Here is a 20,623-nt window from a genome sequence, read left to right as displayed (position 1 = left end):
AAACCTGTTGGATTCTGCATCTGATTCTGTCAGTGCAGACTGACACTGGGAACACGTCACTGAATTTTCTGATTGATCATCTAGATCTTTGCATGTGCTTGGCCATCATTTCCTCCTAGGGATGGATGGCTGAAAAAATCAAAATCTACCATGATCCTCAGATGAGAGCTACAATGTGTTAACCTAATTATTACAACAGCAATTATATAACCAATCTATTAAAGTGACATGTAGGTTGAAAATACATTAAGGTTTTGAGCACAGGAAATTTATTTTTTCTCTATAATATAGTTCAAATCTCGAACTATTTTTAGCTTTATGATAGAGGTTTTTGAAAATCCCAAATGACTTTTTCTTTAAATTCGCTTGTGATGCTAATTCCTATGAAGTCGATTAGGGGAAAATAATTCTTTTTTTTCTTCCTCTTAAAAGAGCTACCCAAAGCCGTCATGAAAAAGCGGTGTAGTGATCTACCCAAGCTGAGTGGAAATGTGTTATCTTGTCTTATCTCTATGGATGAGTGTAAACCTTTATGTGACCTAATCAGTTAGTCTCTCAACACTCCCTGGTGGAGGCTAACAACTGCACTTGCACCATATCATAGGAATATGGTGAAGTGAGAGCCCAGGAGCAATGAGAATGACCCTCTGGTCTGAGGAAGAAAGGGGATGAAGTGAAGGAGTTCTGTTTGGCTTTGTTTTAATAACAAAGATGAATCCAAGGTGGTCCAAGGACAACTTCTTCCTCCTGCTCCCTCCTCTGTCCTTCAAGACCCCCTCCCCTGCAATACACACTGCTTGATACCTTCGTGCCCATTGTTCCCGCTCTGTTTCAAGACTGTTGTGAACTTCCTAACTGCTGAGATTATGTCACGTAGTATATCTGTTGCCTGGCTGGTTCTGATTACAGCATGACAGATTTTGGTCCCTGATGTAGGTTTAAAGACACATTTTAATTTCATCATGCTTCAGATTGCCCTATTATTCCTTCCAACATGTGTTCCCATTACACAGATTAAAGGATGAGAAAAGTGAGGCATAGGTGCTTTAATTCAAAGACCTCCAGGGAGTTGTAAGAACTCAGAAGCAAAAATGGCTATGGTTTTCCCTTTCTTACTGTACAGCTTCCCTGGTATGATACTAAGTATGGACAAATTGAAGTGCATTGTGAAAATGTGGCACCAGAGGAAAATATGACTTTCAAGGGTCAAATATCCAACAGTTGTACTTTCAAGTTGGCCATGGAGGAGTTTGCCTGAGTCCTCACTTAGAATCCCTTCCACCATAGGTTATGTGTCTAGGGGCATTACTTTCCCCCTCTTAGTGTGAAAGTGTTAGTCACTCAGTCGTGTCTGACTCTTTGAGACCCCATGGACTGCAGCATGCCAGGCTCCTCTGTCCATGGAATTCTCCAGGCAAGAATCCTGGAGTGGGTAGCCATTCCCTTCTCCAGGGGATCTTCCCAACTCCAGGATCGAATATGGGTCTCTCTCTTGGTCTCGTTTTTTTTCATCTTTGAAATGGAAATAACATACCTATCATTATCTCTTAGATATCTGGGACGATTAAATTATATAAAAGAAAAGAGATCCCCTAGTGTAGCATCAGGTACAGAGTCAATAAGGTTGGGATTTATTCTTAATTCCAATTATAATACTCCCACCTCCCAATCTTTATTTAAACCTGGAACTGGCAGATGGGTAAGAAAAGAGAACGGCAGTCCTAATCCTTTTGTCCTTGTAGCATTAAAGTTTTCACTGATACTTCTAAGGCCAGCAGCCCTAACCCAGGGTGGGAAGAAGGGTACAGTTTATACAGGACGGGCATTGAACAGCCGGCAGCTGGTGACAAGAGCTCCATCCCTTTCGATGAAGTCAGTTTCCAAAGAGAAAGTCAAAATGAACCCTAATTGCCACCACCAGGAATTTTCACCGTCCATCACCAGCTCAGTGCATTTTCACTCACAGAGATGCTTCCTAAGTCATCTCTGAATGAATGGGGAAGCCATGTCACAGAACCCGAAAGAGCTGAGGTCCCAGACCAAAAAAGCAAGGCGTGACGATGACGACACCTGCAAGCGCCTGTACCGCTGAGATGGGCAGTTTTGCAGGAGGGATGACGAGCGTCTGATTCGTTCCTGCAGCAGGTACCATGGTGCCCCTTCGCGTCAGTTCACACACCAGCTGGGAGCCAGCAATGCCATCCATAAGTTTCAACACAGTTTTTACTGATTGCAGCTGCAAGCCTTCTCAGCCAGGGATTTGAAAAGCCACGGCTATCGATAACTTCAAACCTCATGCTCTTCGTGTTCATGACAACAAAGTTTGCTGAACTGAATGATTATGGAGGAAAATTCTGGTTTTTGTTGTTCTCCGAGGGCACACTGGCATATCCTGCTTCCTAAACGGCAGTGATTCATCACGACCCTAGGCAGCCAATCATGGGCGGGTCACCATGGAAGGGGGTGAGGGAGCAGCCGAGCTGTCCTGGTAACACATGCCACTCTGGGCTGCTGCCACCCTCCCCCACAGATGCCGTTCCCCATTAGCTATGACGGTCTTGACATACCAGAAAATGTGCTGGGATAAGTCACAGTCAGAGGAAAGCTCTGGATCAGATAAACATACCTGCACAGGACAACCCCTGATGGCACTGCATGAAGCAGAAGGCTGCATCTAGGGACAAAGGGTCCTTCATCTGAAATCAGGGTTAACCGGCACATTTCTGAGTGGAGTGGAGGATCAGACACACACATACACACACACACGCACACGCACACACACACATACACACACGCACACACATGCACACACGCACACACACGCACACATGCACACACGGGCGCGTGCGCGCGCGCGCGCGCACACACACACACACACACACACACACTGTCTCTCCCTCTTACATCTAGCTTCCATCTCAGCCTGACCTCTGGAGATGAGTACCGTGGGATCAGAAAGGTGTTTCAGCTCCAGGACACTTCATTTCAATTCTTAATGGGCTACAGCCATGAAACCTCACATACACGTTCCTTCCTCCGACACCCTCTTCCCCATGTCAGTTAAATGAAATGCCACGGATCTTAATCCTCTCCAAAAACCACTGCCTCATCTTTCCTACGGAATAAAAGTCACTGCGAGTTCAGAAAAATTCCCAAAGCCAGTAATAACCAAGAAGGAAGCAATCAATAGTGTGATGAAAGGAGAACCCACCTCCCCACCCTCAACATATCCCCCAGGAATTACCAAAATGTAGAAAGAAATTCAATGAAGGCTAATCAAGATGATCTAAGACGTTACTGCCACAGAGTGAAATATACTTTTTACTGTTGGAAGAACGGCAGATAAATGCTGTGGGAGCCGCAGGAGATGATTCTTAACAAACTGCTTTCTGTTAATGACTTTTATAGAAATCTCTACACAAGAGACTGAGTTTGATATTTCTGGTTTTCTCACTGTTATGATTATACCAAATCGAGGCATGTTTTTCGTGGACAGATTCTGACCCCCTGAACACGGGGAGATCCTTCCCAGGTACCACGCTTGCTTTTGGATTTTACCTTCTTTTCATCAACCTAGGTATTTCCAGGGCTTCGAGCAATGAACTTTCTCTCAGCCACATTTTCACTTAATTAACCACCCTGATTACAATAATTAGTATTGATTCACTCTTCCAATGACTTCCTAGGTATTCCAGCACAATCTGCACTTGCTCTAAAGTTCTAGATATGAATATTAATCAAAGGCCTTTCTTTGTTTTTCAGCCCCAAAGGGATATTATGCAATAGTATGCACTCATATTTTGAAAAGGAAAAACTGTGAGGTTTCATTTTCACAAATAAAAGAACTCTTCGGACGTTGAGGTTACATATCTTGCAGCCTGTGGTCTGCTGAACACAGCTGCGTATTCCCGAGGCTCCTGTGTGCAAGGACTCGGGTGCAACTGTGACTCTATTGAAAGAAGCCATTTTCCCAGTTTGACTCATCTGTTCCTTTTCTGCAAGTCTGGGCTTAGGATTAAAATTCATTTTGACATTTGTTTAGGTCACCTTGGAAGGGAATCATCCCAACATAGAAGTTGATGGCAGGATACAGATTGCATAGCTTGTTACTGTTGTGGAAATAGATGTAGACAAGTTGGCCAACTTCCGGCCATCTCCCACTCCCCCATCAGGCTAGAGGACAAGATAGCTATGTGTTGGACACTGGAATGGGGGCCTCAGAATTCTGGAAGCTGGTAATGATTGGGTCAAAGCATGAGTGGGTAGGGGGTTCCCTTGTTCTTGGACCTAATATGATCACCCAGGGATTAAGGTGACTAGATCACAGATGAATGATTATAATTTAGTCAAAATTTTAACGTGGAGTTTCCTAAGGTATTTTTTTATTTCAGTGTGCTTCTGACAGGCAGCTGGGAAACACAGGACACTACTTTTTTTCCCCCAAATCACAAAAAAATTGCTTTGTGACCTTTGTTTTGGAAAAAAAAAATTTCCTATGAAAGCAGAATCTAGGTGTGCTGGTAACAGTGGGCCAGTTTCAGATAGAAAGGTTCACCAATTACCTTTTATAAGCTCATCCAAAAGCAATTATTGGCTAACCCAATGGAATGAGCCGTTCATATCCCTTTGGAAGTAAGAGAACATAATCATAAAATCCACTTTACTTACAATGGATAACTTTAAAAATATAATTATTCGACAGATACGTTATGGGTTCAGCCAGGCTCTGAAAATATTATCAATAGGAAATTTATGTTTGAGAAGGCAATTTATTGAGCTTGCAACATGAATTTTTCACAATTTTGTATTAAATATAACATTTCAGCCTAAGTTTGAAAAATTGAATGCATGTCCAAACTCTGAAAAATAGTTAATGTTTCATAGCTGGTTTATAAGGGCTACATCTTGCTCCTTATTTACTGGGAACATCACTAATCTGAACACAATATAATCCAAGAAGAAATATTTGTAATTAAATATATATATCTTTTAAAATTTGCCCTTTAAAATAATTTCCCTTCTGTTTCTAAGAATTAGGTTCTAAATCTCAATGAATTTACGAATATTTTTCAATCTACTGCTCTGGCACAAACAGCTAATTAAAGCAAAACATTAAAATGTTAGAAAAGATATATTCCTTATGGAAACAAATGTCAGTGACATAATTTTCATGTATATCAATTACCATTTAGTCTTCTAGGATCAGTTCCTTTATATCTAGTGTGAGAATAAAAATCTTTTAATGTTGGAGAAGTTTGAAACTGATTTTTCTATTTTCTCTTTTTGAAGTCTCACTGTTTTCACCTGAGAAACCAGTGCCTATGTTATAAAAGGAAAGATTTTTGAAGATGTGAGACATGTTTGCCCTGCATAGAAATGCATTTTATAAGCACATAATCACATATCAAAAATCAATATATTCTGTAGAGACCTTTAACTTAATGATTTAAGAGGCTGGCTAGTCATAGTTTGTGACCAAAATTAGGAGGGCAAAAGTTCTCACTTGTCCTTGAATTTCTAAACGGTTTATCTACCTGGATGCCAAAAGAGGAAGCAGACACCAGAAATCATAATTTACTTAAACATTAGAAATATTCCTCTTAACTTTGCTTTAGTGCTATGTTCCGTAAGTCCACCAAACAGGCATATTTTAAATCCCCAAGCATTAAATACTGTAGAGGCATGTCTGATAACAAGGTATTTGCTAGAATGATAATGGTATTACAAGCGTTCTCAATCAATGAGTTTCTTTCTGTAGTTTAACAGAGAGGTAAGTAATAAATCTCTAACTTAATCCAACCAACATAGCTGCAAAATGCAAAAAGCCCTACGAACGGCAGATATTAAATTTTTTAAATGCACAAAACCACAAACAAGCAGTCCTAAAAGCTCTTCAATCTGGATAGTCTATACAAACAAGATTAAAACAGATAAAAAGGGTGTTGAGAAAGAAGAAGAAGAAGAAAAAAAAAACCCAGACATGCATTAAGCTAGTTTGACAGCTCCATTGTTCAACGGGTCCCATTGTCAGACCCATAGATGTATTCAGTGCTACAATGTCTGCTAGCAAATAAACAAAAGACTACATTTTTCAAAGCAGGATGCCAATTCTATCATAATTCTTTCTCTGCTTCCCAAAAGGTGGCTCATTCTTGGTAAGCGGTAGGACCCTTACACAGATGCAGGAAACAAATATTTGCTTTCAATACAGAGGGACCCAGGACGCCATGCATGAATAGAGGTCTTTAAACAGGTACACATTTTGGCAAACAGGATAAAGTGATCCAAACCTGGTAACACAGAAGGACTATTTAGGTAGGCTAAGTCCAGATTAGAGCGGTATCTGGAACGCAAGTCTAATATGGAGTCTCCTTAGCTCCTTTCTCGCTGAGTATTCCATGCAGAGTGCATAATAATGAAAGAGGCTTAGACATTGCAAAGGAAAAGACAAACCCAGAGCCAGATTCGGAGCCTTTAAAATTATCCACTGGCCGCGCACAAATAGCAGCAAGCAAATACATGATATGCTTGCAAAAGGCAACTCCTGCAAATATAACTCGTCCACAGGAGTCCTTCTCCTTTCTCTCGCTTGCTCTCTCTTTCTCCCAATCTTTTGGTCTCGATTTCGTTTCCCTCTTTCCCCCTCTCTCTCTCTAGATTCTTTTTTATTTTTTTCTTCTAAGATAAGGAAGCTGCTTGATTCTGACCGTGATGACAGTCTCAGCCAGCTCTGAAAACTAGCAAGGCATACATTAAAACAAAGAACACAGCAACATACCTTAAAAGCAGCTCTTCATTTCTCATAGTAACAGCGGATTTGGGACAGCGCATGCTTTCTGCACAGATACACTGATAGTCTCAACAAAAGCCAGTTCAGAAGTGCGCTCCAACATCAATGCCACAGTAGCTGTTCACTAATGCGCGCTCCCCCCTCTCTCTCTCCCTCTCTCTCTCTCCCTCCCTCCCTCTCTTTCTCTCTCTCTTTCTTCACTCTCTTCTCTAGTCTAATTCTGAATGGTAGAGCAAAGGGGCTCCTGCAGATCCACTAAGTAGAAATAATCCTCTCTGACAAGTTATGTTGTCTAAGCATATTTTTACATTAATACACCGTGCTGCCTATAGGGGTCTTGCTTGCATTCGCTCGAGCCTGGCTGGTGTGAGTTCTCCTAATTACCATCTTCAGAAATTGGAAAGAAAAATAAGTCACTCATTTACCTCTTTGTCTTATACATTTCATAGCAAAACCAAGTACATGTTTTCTCTTTGCCATCCACTGTCAGCAAGCCTCACAGATGACTCACAGAAGATGTGGGTGGGTCAGGGTGCTAAAAAGGAATTTTTGCTTCTCTTTTTTGGGACGCTGAATTCACAGCTGGATTCATCTCTTCCTCGCCCCTTGTCCTCAGAAAGAGTGACAAGGTCAAGACCCTTAGCCCCACTCTGGATTGAGGATGGGGAGGACAGAGGTTGCAGAAACTTGGAAAGATTTTAACTCTGTGAGCACCAGAGTTCTTGGAGGTCAGGGCATAACCCACCTGCAGCAGGACTTCTAAAAGAGGTAGGCAATGCAAAGATTGTTTGGTCATACTGAAATCCTCATAGACAGTGGAGCATCTGCCTCAAAAGACCAATTAGAATGCTCTTTTCCAAAATAAGAAAAAAACTCCTGCTTCCGTACTTCATTATCCTCACTGGGCTTAGCATATACAGTTAGCCAAGGAAATACACACTGTACTTCTGTTTATTGGAATTATAAGAATTCCAGGCATATTAACCAAGTAAAACAGTAAGTTAAACACACACAGGAAAGACAAGATGCTATGGATGGAATAGTCAGTTGTCCAAAACTGCAAATGAAGGCTTTGATCCAGGAGGTGTGTGCTGATCGGAAGCCAAGAATGCGCTCAGCTTGGATGGAGCGACACAGAACACAGCCTGAAACAGAGCTGGCTCACGGAACACTGGTTTCCCCACTCCCGGGATCCAACACGTCACCTGTTCTCATCAGCACAATTGTGCACCTCCGTAATAATCTGGACTCAAAATATTTGGGGGAACAATAGTGGAGTGGGGAAAATCATGGTGCGCCCCATTATCCTCTCTTTTGGAGATCTGGAATGCACCCCAATATCTTCTTTAAAAGATTTTTTAAAATGTGGACCATTTTTTTAAGTCTTTACTGAACCTGTTATAATAGTGCTTCTGTTTTTTATGTATTTTGTTTTACTAGGGGGACAGGGAGCATGTGGGATCTTAGTTCCCCCACTAGCGACTGAGTCTGTACCCCCTACACTGGAAGGTGACGTCTTAACCGCTGGACCACCAGGGAAGGACCACACCCCCAGCATCTTTCTCGATCTCTGACCTCTGAACTTAGTCTTGGCCCACAGATAAGGAGATGAAGATGTTCTAGAGGGTGCGGATAGTGCTTTCAGAGTTACTGCCCAGTAATCACGCTTCGTTTATCAATAGGGCTGATAATAACAAGCAGCAGTGACTGAAAGCAGTCCCCATTCCCATTTCTAGACGGCAAGAAGTTCCCATGATGAAGCACTGGGATCAGAGAATGAAGCCACGGCTCTGTCCTTAAAACAAGCATATTTTCACATTGCCTTCCTTCATCGTCACATCTGAGAGTAAATATATAAAAATAAAGGACCTTGCCAGGGAGATGTACTAGGTACAACCTAAGGTACTCTTTTGGAGCAAGATCAACATCACATAAATGATTTGGAAGCAGAGACCCTGCAGAGAGAGGGTTTTGAGCTATCTCCCTAGTCACCTGCGTTGAGAGCGGAGGCAGGGCTCAGCTCCCCTCTCTAGAGCTCTCTTTGCCCTGTAGATAAACAGGGGCAACAAACGCTCATTTTATATTTTTAATTAATTTATTTTGATTGATTGTTAAATTAATAATTTATTAGTAATAAATACTATATTTATTGTTTGTTATCTATATCACTAATATCACCCAGCTGTGCTGGGTCTTTGTTGCTGCACGCAGGCTTTCTCTAGTTTCAGCGAGTGGAAGCTACTTTTTGTTGCAGCAAACGGGCTTCTCATTGTGGTGGCTTCTCCTGTTGAGGAGCACAGGCTCCGAGCGGGCAGGCTTCCATAGCTGTGGTACATGGGCTCAGTTGCCCTGCAGCATGTGGAATCGTCCCTGACCAGGGATCGAACCCATGTCCCCTGCACTGGCAGGCAGATTCTTAACCCTTGGACCACCAGGGAGTGCTGCTCAGTTATTTCAAAGCCCTGGAAGTGTGTATAATGAAACGATGTGTTCTGTTAGTGCAAAGATTAACAAAAAGTGGAATGAGTGGCTTGACACAGGCCATGGTTTTGTGCATCAGAGCAAAGTAAAAATACACTGTTCTGACACAAAACCCTATTTTAATACTTCCATCCAGCGTCTGACAGGGCTAAACTCCGAGGCAAGTACTAACACGTAGCACTAATGCATTTGCTAATCCATAAATAGATTCTTAGCACTGGAAGCCAGGGCTGCTGTGCATGGGGTTATTCCTCTAGTGAAATGAATTATGGATCCGGAGTAGCAAGGACTGGGATGGAATCAAACCGTTAAATATTTTATATTCCCTCCACTTCCATTTGAGTCTAGGGACCTAAATAATGAGAAAGCTATTGAGGTAAGAGTTTAGTGCTTATCACCAGTAAGGTGACAAATTGGGGGGTCTTACACTCGCCAGTTGCCTGTGCTGAACTTGGGGATAGAAATATGAGTGAATATAAGATAGGTGTGTCCTACTGCATAGGAATTCTCTGACTCCAAATCCACATTGGATCAATCTTTGTATTCTTAATCCACCAAATAGAATAAACTCCCTTTAGCTGATTCTTAATAAGAGTTTGTGAAATAAAGGCATGAATTTGTTTTTAACACTTGAGAAGACTTTTATGTTCCATTATTCCTTTATGTGCTCGCATGCTCACTCTCTTAGTCATGTCTGACTCTTTGCAACCCAATGGACTGTAGCCCACCAGGCTCCTCCTTCCATGGAATTTTCCAGGCGAGAATACTGGAGTGGTAGCCATTTCCTTCTCCAGGGGCTCTTCCTGACCAAGTGATGGAACCTGAGTTCCCTGCATCTCTTGGATTGGCAGGTGGATTCTCTACCACTGTGCCATCTGTAGTTGTCTTAACAATTATGGGGTGCGGCACCACTTCTTCCTCTAATTCAAGCATTCCACCGGCACAGCTCACAACCCTGAGAAGGCCTTCCCTGACACTTTGCGTGTTTCCCTGTTGAATCCCTACAACACTGCGGGGTGTGCACAGCTGGTCCTGTTACCTGTTCTGCTGAAAAAGTTCAGGCACAGAAACAGTGCCCACAGAAGGTGGATAATGATAGAGCATGGGAGCCCTGTCTAGGCCCCTGTTCTTTCTACTGGGTTGCGGTGTGACTCAGCAGCCCCACTGTGCCCAGGGCTGACAGACGCAACCGGGAAGGCAAGTCTTTTGAGTGGTATTGTAATGAAGAACTTCACACTTTTCCAATGTGATACTAATAACCTTAGAGCAGCAGTCTAACCTTCTTGGCACCAGGGACCAGTTTCATGAAAGACAATTTTTCCATGGACTGGGGGTGGGAGTGGGGTGGGGGAATGGTTTCCAGATGATTCAAATGCATTTCATTTATTGTGCAGTTTATTTCTATCATTATTACATCTGCTCCACCTCAGATCACCAGACATTAGATCCTCAAGGTTACCTATCTTAGAGGACAGATAGTAAATGAATAAAAAATTGATTCGAAGGTTGTGTCTGAGCTACTAGTATTTGTCAGTTTCTTTCAAAACTTTATTTCAAATACAGTTTGAGTTGAAACTAGACAGCCTAAGCACTTTTGGAGACCAATTTTTTGAGGTCATCTCCTATAGGAATTAATTTTTAACAACCCTGATGATTATTAAATTTGGTTTGTAGGGGACAGTTTTTAAGAGGATAAGGATTATAGCAGTAATTAGCAAAGAACAAAAACAAAAACTATTTCAATGCTCTCTATATCCAAGAAGTTTGTTATTAACTGTAGAAATTAATTGTTGAGCTAATAATGCAAGCTTGGTGAGGGGAAAACTGGAGAGGTATAGCAATTGAGAAGTATGGCGCTGAGCTGAGAATCAGCTAGATTTCGTGACCTTTCTAGATATGAGCTTCCTAAAAAAAATGTTTAAAGCTGTATTATATGTGAGTTTTTTTATATTGTAGGTAATTTCTGGGATTAAAAAGCCAAATTTCCAAATCCAACAAAAAACGAATTCAACTTTTTTCTGCCTTCTGTGCCTTGTCTTTGCATTTTGATATGTACATTGCAAAAGTAATGGAAAATACCATTTCAATAGAAGGGTACAATATGAAGTATTTGAGATGAAGGACCTGGCTGAATAAAATCCTTTGATAAAACAGATGGGACACTAGGGACTTCCCTGGTGGTCCAGTGGTTAAGAATCCTCCTTTCAAAGCAGGGGATGCGGGTTCAATCCCTGATTGAGGAACTAAGATCCCACATGCCGTGGAGCAACTAAGCCCATGTCTTGCAACTACTGAGCCTGCATGCCACAACTAGAGAGAGTCCGTGCCCCAGAATGGAAGATCCACATGGTGCAATGAAGGTCCTGTGTGCCACAACTAAGACCCAATAACAACCAGACATAAATAAATGAATATTAAAAAAAATAAAAGGACGGGACTCTAAATAACATCTAATCTGCTCCTTAGATTCCCATCAAAAAAGAACCATCTTGGAATGTGGAGGCACTGAAGATATTTAATCTATTTAGTTGCTAGTTTCAGATACTGCCATAGGCCATTCAGGCTGCTAAAGCAAAATACCACAGACCTGGGGCCTTGAAGAAGAAAATGTTTATTTCTCATGGCTCTGGAGGCTGGGAAGTCCCAGAGCAAGGCACCAGCTTGGTCAAGTTCTGATGAAGGTCCTCCTCCTGGTTCATAGTGGACACCTCCTTGCTTTGTCCTCACATGGTGGAAGGGATGAGGGGTCTCTGTGGGGTTTCCTTTATGAGAACACTAATCCCATGCATGAAGATTCTACCCTCATGACTTAATTCAGAGACCCCACCTCCTAATGCATTGGGCATTGAGCTTTCAACATATGAAATTCACTGAGGTGGTGGTGGGGGTTGTCACAAACATTCAGACCATAGCAGACATCAAGAATTGCCAGGCTGAACTAAGAAACATACCACATTGTTGTGAAAGGTGGAAAGAACACAGGAAGTCTGCGAAGCGAATACAAAGTGACAATCAAGGTCTACAAGAAACAGATTTGCTGCGAAGGCCACACATGACCCCTAGGAGGTGCTCAGTAAAGTGTTGAGTGCCTGTGTGAGAAGGTGGGTTTCCATCTAGAGCTGATGTCAAACAGAAGACACAAAGTTCCCCTGACCAGGTCTAAGCTTTCGAGGAAGGGTCTCCGTGGACAGAATGAGACAAAGCGGTGAAATCTGGGAACAATCCTGTGCTTGCAGACCCCATGCTCCCTCCTGCCTCGAGAGGAAAGACCTCCAAAGCCCCAAGGATACAAGGATCACAAATCACTACCTGACACGTAAAATTGACAGTTAGTTTGATGTAAGACCTTGGCAGCCTTAGCAAAGAAAGGATTTGATGGTAATCTGAAGATCTATGTAACTGGAGTTCCTCTCACTTGAGGACTCAAAAAGCACCTCCAAGTCATGATTAAGAAGTAGCTGTCCCTGTGAGCAATCCAGGGGCCCCATGTTCCACATGGATAGTCCTTCTCCAAGCTGTGGGATGATGCACTCATTTTGCAAAATGGAGATGTTTTGCTAGAAGTGGGGCCGGGGGATGAGTAATTAGTAAGAATAATTATAAAGCCCCTTCAAAAGATCAAGTGTCCTATTTATCAATGAGTAGGTGTAAATAATAAACCACAAAGTACTTAGAGCTCCAAGAAACCACTTGAAAATACGCCCTAGATAAATTTAAGGTTTTATTATTATAAAGAGTAATAATAACTTGCTTTCTATAGACAAGCAGGGCTGTGGAAAGACACCACGAAGTGAGTTTGGAGATCTATTTCCACGTAGCTAGGTCTGTGAAAGACAAAGAGAAGAAAGTCAAAGATTTCCCATGAAAATGGTTACCATAAGTAACCCTGCTGATAAAATAACTAACTTTGGCTTGTGAACTCATTGTTTAGTTGCTAAGTCATGTTCAAATCTTTTATGATCCCATGGACTTTAGTCCACCAGGCTCCTCAGTCCATGGGATTTCCTAGGCCAGAATACTGGAGTGGGTTACAATTTCCTTCTCCAGGGGATCTTCCAGACTCAGGGATCAAACCCGTGTCTCCTGCATTGACAGGTGGGTTCTTTAATAGTGAGCCACCAGGGCTTGTGAACTCATATGACATCATAAATAACACATTCACAATTGAGTGGTTATTTTTGGCCTAAAGTTTTGCCAGGGGCCACCGCTGGTCATATCAGAAATCTTGAGAAAACCAGAGGTGAATATATGTAAGTTAGGCACTAATATTTGCATGGAAAATGGGCCACTTTTATTACTGTGGTTATAGTTGGATGGCATCATCAACTCAATGGACATGAGTTTGAGCAAACTCTGGGAGATAGTGAAGTACAGGGAAGCCTGGCGTGCTGTAACCCATTGGGTCACAAAGAGTCAGACGGGACTTAGCAACTAAACCACCACAACAAAGACAGACACATGTACACACCATCATCTTCTGCTCAGGCTGGCGCATCCCAGAAATTCTGTAACATGACTACTGTCCCATCTGAGTTCAGAGTCCCAAACAATAGCAAGGAGAGATAAGAAAGCCTTCCTTAGCAATCAATGCAAAGAAATAGAAGAAAACAATAGAATGGGAAAGTCTAGAGATCTCTGCAAGAAAATTAGAGATACCGAGGAAACATTTCATGCAAAGATGGGCACAATAAAGGACAGAAATGGTATGGATCTAAGAGAAGAAGATAGTAAGAAGAAATGGCAAGAACACACAGAAGAACTAAACAAAAAAGATCTTCACGACCCAGATAATCACGATGGTATGATCACCAACCTGGAGCCAGACATCCTGGAATGCGAAGTCAAGTGGGCCTTAGGAAATATCACTATGAATAAAGCTTGTGGAGGTGATGGAATTTCAGTTGAGCTATTTCAAATCCTAAAAGATGATGCTGTGAAAGTGCTGCACTCAATATGCCAACAAATTTGGAAAACTCAGCAGTGGCCACAGGACTGGAAAAGGTCAGTTTTCATCCCAATCTCAAAGAAAGGCAATGCCAAAGAATGCTCAAACTACCACACAATTGCACTCATCTCACACACTAGTAAAGTAATGCTCAAAATTCTCCAAGCCAGGCTTCAACAGTACATGAACCATAAACTTCCAGATGTTCAAGCTGGATTTAGGAAAGGCAGAGAAACCAGAGATCAAATTACCAACATCCACTGGATCATGGAAAAAGGAAGAGAGTTCCAGAAAAATATCTACTTCTCCTTTATTGACTATGCCAAAGCCTTTGACTATGCAGACCACAATAAACTGTGGAAAATTCTGAAAGAGATGGGAATACCAGACTACCTGACCTTCCTCTTGAGAAATCTGTAGGCAGGTCAAGAAGCAACAGTTAGAACTGGACATGGAACAACAGACTGGTTCCAAATAGGGCAAGGAGTACATCAAGGCTGTATATTGTCACCCTGCTTATTTAGCTTATATGCAGAGTACATCATGAGAAATGCCAGACTGAATGAAGCATAAGCTGGAATCAAGATTGCCGGGAGAAATATCAATAACTTCAGATATGCAGATGACACCATCCTTATGGCAGAAAGTGAAGAGGAACTAAAAAGCCTCTTGATGAAAGTGAAAGAGGAGAGTGAAAAAGTTGGCTTAAAGAACAACATTCAGAAAACTAAGACCATGGCATCTGGTCCCATCACTTCATGGCAAATAGATGGGGAAACAGTGGAAACAGTGGCAGATTTTATTTTGGGGAGCTCTGCAGATGGTGACTGCAGCCATGAAATTAAAATATGCTTGCTCCTTGGAAGAAAAGCTACAACCAACCTAGATAGCATATTAAAAATCAGAGACATTACTTTGCCAACAAACGTCTGTCTAGTCAAAGCTATGGTTTCTCCAGTAGTCATGTATGGATGTGAGAGTTGGACTATAAAGAAAGCTGAGTGTGGAATAACGGATGCTTTTGAACTGTGGTGTTGGAGAAGACTCTTGAGAGTCCCTTGGACTGAAAGGAGATTCAACCAGTCCATCCTAAAGGAAATCAGCCTGAATATTCATTAGAATGACTGATGCTGAAGGTGAAACTCCACTACTTTGGCCACCTGATGCAAAGAACTGACTCACTGGAAAAGACCCTGATGCTGGGAAAGATTGAAGGCAGGAGGAGAAGGGGACAACAGAGGATGAGATGGTTGGATGGCATCACTGACTCAATGGACATGAGTTTGAGCAAACTCTGGGAGTTGGTGATGGACAAAGAGGCCTGCTGTGCTGCGGTTCATGGGGTCGGAAAGAGTCGGACACAACTACTGAACTGACCGACTACTATCTAGTGTTTTCGATGGCCATGCAGAGTTTGGTGCACTTGGGCGTCTGTCTTTCTTAGTGGTTTTGATTCTAGGAATTATAAGACTTGAATAGCACAAGCATGGTGAAGATCAGGGTGCAGCAGGTAGGTTTCCTGATGGGCAAGTGAGACCAAGGTGGGAATTCACGTGATTACACAACAGAGATGAAACAGAAACCCAGATGTTCTGGAAAAGACGGTTTTGCAACGACCAAGACAGCTCTTTTAGAATACGCAGGTGCTTTACATGTTACCTTTCTTTATAAATATCACTCTCTGAAATGAGATTATCTGCTTGTTTTCTTGTTTATGATCTCTCCCTTCCATCTGAACTGAAGCTGCATTAAAGCAGGAACTCACTCCATGTTTATCATCACTTTAGGCCAATGTGTGGCATATGCTGGACACTTAATAAATATTTGTTCAAGAGCTAAATTTCTTTGCGAAACCCACTTCTTATTAAGTGACCCAAACTCAGTGGCTTACAGCCACATGACATGACTTGTGAAATAAGTACCAGTTTCAACTGTGCGCACTCTGTTGGACCCAGAAAGGGACAGATATATGCAGAAGGCCCTGCTCTGACTTTAAGAACTTTATCAATTCATTGAGATGGAATGATCAGCTTGATGTTTTACTGTTTTTTAAAACTTTGTTTGCTGTTGTTGTTAAATCACTAAGTTGTGTCTGATTCTTTGTGACCCCATTGACAGTTGCCCTTCCACACTCCTCTGTCCATGGGATTCTCCAGGCAAGAATACTGGAGTGGGTAGCCATTTCCTTCTCCAGGGGATCTTGCCAACCCAGGAACTGAACCCATGTCTCCTGCTTGGCAGGTGGATTCTTCACCACTGAGGCAACAGGGAAACCTTTTCTAACTTTAAGGCACCATTTATATGGGTGAATAGAAAACAAAGTGGTAAATGATACATTTCCCTCATTACTTTCCATCAGTGCTGAAGTTTGGGAGTTGACAAATTGCCAGCAGGTAGGATCAGGCTCAAAATTCTTCAGGTCAGGCTTCAACAGTACATAAACCATGAACTTCCAGATGTTCAAGCTGGATTTACAAAAGGCAGAGGAACCAGAGATCAAATTGTCAACATCCGCTGGATCATCGAAAAAGCAAGAGAGTTCCAGAAAAACATCTACTTCTGCTTTATTGACTATGCCAAAGCCTTTGACTGTGTGGATCACAACGAGCTGTGGAAAATCCTTAAAGAGGGGAATACCAGACCACCTGACCTGCCTCTTGAGAAATCTGTATACAGGTCAAGAAGCAACTGTTAAAAGTGGACATGGAACAACAGACTGGTTCCAAATAGGAAAAGGAGTATGTCAAGGCTGTATATTGTTACCCTGCTTATTTAACTTATATGCAGAGTACATCATGCAAAATGCCAGACTGAATGAAGCACTGGAATCAAGACTGCCGGGAGAAATATCAATAACCTCAGATATGCAGATGACACCACCCTTATGGCAGAAAGCGAAGGAGGACTAAAGAGCCTCTTGATGAAAGTGAAAGAGGAGAGTGAACAAGTTGGGTTAAAGCTCAACATTCAGAAAACTAAGACCATGGCATCTGGTCCCATCACTTCATGGCAAATAGATGGGGGAACAATGGAAACAGTGAGAGACTTTATTTTTGGGGGCTCGAAAATCACTGCAGATGGTAACTGCAGCCATGAAATTAAAATATGCTTGCTCCTTGGAAGAAAAGCTGTGAGCAACCTAGATAGCATATTAAAAAGCAGAGACATTACTTTGCCAACAAAGGTCCATCTAGTCAAAGCTATCATTTTCCCAGTAGTCAGGTATGGATGTGAGAGTTGGACTGTGAAGAAGGCTGAGCGCCGAAGAATTGATGCTTTTGAACTGTGGTGTTGGAGAAGACTCTTGAGAGTCCCTTGGACTGAAAGGAGATTTAACCAATCAATCCTAAAGAAAATCAGTCCTGAATTTTCATTGGAATGACTGATGCTGAAGGCTGAAAACTCAAGTACTTTGGCCACCTGATGAGAAGAACCGACTCATATGAAAAAACCCTGATGCTGGGAAAGATCGAAGGCAGGAGGAGAAGGGGATGACAGAGGATGAGATGGTTGGATGGCACCACTGACTCAATGGACATGAGTTTGAGCAAACTCTGGAGTTGGTGATGGACACGGAAGCCTGGTGTGTTGCAGTCCATGGGGTCGGAAAGAGTCGGATATGACTGAGCGACTGAACTGAACTGAGGACCAGGCATTGTGGATAAAATGAGTTGACAAAACTTTCAGAATTAAGAGCAGTGGGAGCTGGAGGGTGATTTGTGGGGTATCTTGGAAAAAGCAAATGTCTTTATGGGCAGGGAACAGACATCAGAATCAGTCTAATTTTTGCTTCATCCATTTTCAGTCAACCTGTTTCCCATATTTAACTCTCTCTATATATTGGTAGGTCACCCCTTTCACCCTGTGTAGTCCTGTTCTCCTTCCCTGTTAGTTCACAAGATCCCCAGGGATTTACAGCAAGTCATCCCCTTATTGGGAATATCCCCTGGAGGAGGGCATGGCAACATACTCCAGCACTGTTGCCTGGAGAATCCCATGGACAGAGGACACTGGTGGGTTATAGTCCACAGGGTCACAAAGAATCAGACACGACTAAAGTGACTTAGCACAGCACACACATCCCCTTATTAAGTGGCTCAGTGGTAAAGAATCTGCCTGCCAAGCAGGAGACACAGGTTTGATCTGCAGGTTGGGAAGATCCCCTGGCAAAAGAAATGGCAACCCATTCTAGTATTCTTGCTTGGGAAATCCCATGGACAGAGGAGCCTGGTGGGCTACAGTCCACGGGATTGCAAAAGAGTCAGACAGAACCTAGCGACTAAAATAACAACATTCCCTTATAAAGTTTCATCCTCCACCTGCTATTAAAAACAAAACAGTAAATGCTATTAAAGACCATATTTTCAAGGCAATTCTTAATGAGATGCCTCCTCACTTTCAAAAGTGTATTAGCTTGATTTTGTTCTTTATTGCAAGGATTGGCACAAAACTTGACATTGACCTCTCTATTCCTGTTACAATTAAATATTGTTATGGTGGATACCGGAAAAGCACAAAGAACATGACTAGGTGGTGATCATCAAAGGAAAGTTCCTAGAGGCCAAAGGAGGTTGAGGCAGAGAGTGGCCCCAAGTCGAGGGAGGAGGGACACGGCATCCTGGACTGAAACCTGGCTGTCTGAAGCCATGAAAGATTTTAAATGGCTCTGGTTCTGGAAAAATGTCTCATGACCCCAAAACAGACAAGAGCGGGGAGTCAGGGAGATGGTAGGGGAGCTGCTGTATAGCCATGAGGCCACGTGGCTGGCAAGATGGGTCTTCTACTCATGGGCCACTGTCTATTGGCTGGGCTTGAGGACCTCCATTTAAGATCAAATCACTCAATTACCGGAGCAATTCAGTAAACTGCTACTATCATCCACACCACATAGATGAGGACATGGGGGCCTAGGAGGTCAAGAGAGGCCCAAGCTGACAAGCACAGTGAAACTGGCAAAGATGGGGGGTGGGACTCAACTTTTTTCACTGTTTTACATGGTCCAGGTGGTAAGGACCAGGGGAGAAAAGGGGGTCAAGTCACTATAAGGACAACTGAAAGGATGGAATGAAGAAAACGGCTGAGTCAAAGAAAATCCTGATTTTTTTTAACCCGGAAAATTTAGCAAATGATGACACTGCTAAGTAAATGAAAACCCCAAAGAGCAGAACAGGGTGGATGGGGAAGATGATCAGTTTCACTGGGGATGAGCTGAGCTGGAGACCCCTGCAGCTGGGTCTTCTAAGCAGAGGGAACAGTTAAAACCACTGCAGGGGTATCAAGGGCAAGGAATGAGAACGGGTCCCAGGCAGACCAGCACTGGAGGGGGGAGGCAAAGAAAGATGCTCCTGTGAAAGACAGGGTTGAACCCATCACTAAGGAGCTTAAATCTGGCAGGAGAGAGAAAACATATGCATATGAGGTTTTGAGTTACCTTTCCTGCTGTATATGAGATCATGGGTTATATGTTTAGATACTAAGTGAAAAAAGCAGGGCAGTGCAAATCCGATGGAGGAAGATTGAGAAAGTTTCAGGAATCAGCTAAGAACTGGGGCAGTAACTCCGGCAGGCAGCCTGATTTTAAACGGAGGAAGTAGACTGCTCTCACACCTGTAGACTCACTGGAGGTGGGGGCAGGGGCGAGGTCGGCGCAGGGGCGGGGCTGGGGCGTGGGGGGGAGTGATCCAGTTCAAGAGGGTTGGGATCAAATCCCTGCTTGCTCCAGCCTGACTCTAGCCCAACTTTCAGCTACTTGTCCTGAATTTGAGATGGCAGTGACAAGTGCCCTGCTTTTGGTCACCATCTCCTTGAAGGCATAACTAAAATACCAAGAAGGGAGGGGTGGGGGCTGGGGGGCTGCAGTTAGCTTGTAGAACAGGAAAGCAGTCACGCAGAACAAACGCGTATGCTCCCACAGGCTGGCTGGGTCCACCAGTTCAAACAGGCAACAGCAAAAGCAGTGTTTGAACACGGCTGTGCATTTGGCCAGACTGGGATTCCAAAAGTTATAAGGAACTATACACTCTAGACTTGGTGAGCATATTCTGGCGTTAAGGGTTTTAAACTTTTGAGTGGAGTATCACACACTTAGAAAAAATGACCCACAAATGCTCCCTGAAAATTCACAGAGTGAACAGACTCGATGCAACTAGACCCATTCAACTAAACCTTGCATTCGCTTTTAATTCCATAGCCAAAGTGTGATTGGGTGACTATAAATATACAGGAATTAGAATGCTTGTGAGTAAAAGCTGTCAGGGAGACAGTCAGTCAACTGAACCAGACTTTCTCTAGAACCCATCTACTTATCACCAGCTCAGTCAGTTCAGTCCAGTCGACTCTTTGCAACCCCAAGGACTGCAGTATGCCAGGCCTCCCTGTCTATCACCAACTCCCGGAGTTTTTGCTCA

At 42.8% G+C, this 20,623-nt stretch overlaps 1 protein-coding gene across 10 annotated transcripts in view; it reads right to left on the bottom strand.

Moving 5' to 3' along the window:
* The window catches only part of CELF2 (CUGBP Elav-like family member 2), a 553,512-nt gene that overhangs the window by 317,230 nt on the left and 215,659 nt on the right, over positions 1-20,623 (bottom strand). For 3 of the 10 annotated variants that reach the window (XM_069547215.1, XM_069547218.1, XM_069547221.1), the window contains exon 1: positions 6,779-8,626. The exons of 6 other annotated variants lie outside the window; for them this stretch is intronic. In XM_069547215.1, coding sequence (XP_069403316.1) covers positions 6,779-6,831 — 53 coding nt within the window. In that variant the 5' untranslated portion in view covers positions 6,832-8,626. Of the gene's footprint in view, positions 1-6,778; positions 8,627-20,623 lie in introns of those variants that run through there. One more of the 10 variants, XM_069547236.1, reaches the window with a different exon arrangement.

The sequence above is a fragment of the Ovis canadensis genome, chromosome 13 (assembly GCF_042477335.2).
Source record: "Ovis canadensis isolate MfBH-ARS-UI-01 breed Bighorn chromosome 13, ARS-UI_OviCan_v2, whole genome shotgun sequence".
Taxonomy (NCBI): Eukaryota; Metazoa; Chordata; class Mammalia; order Artiodactyla; family Bovidae; genus Ovis; species Ovis canadensis.
This window is presented reverse-complemented; position numbering and strand designations above follow the sequence as displayed.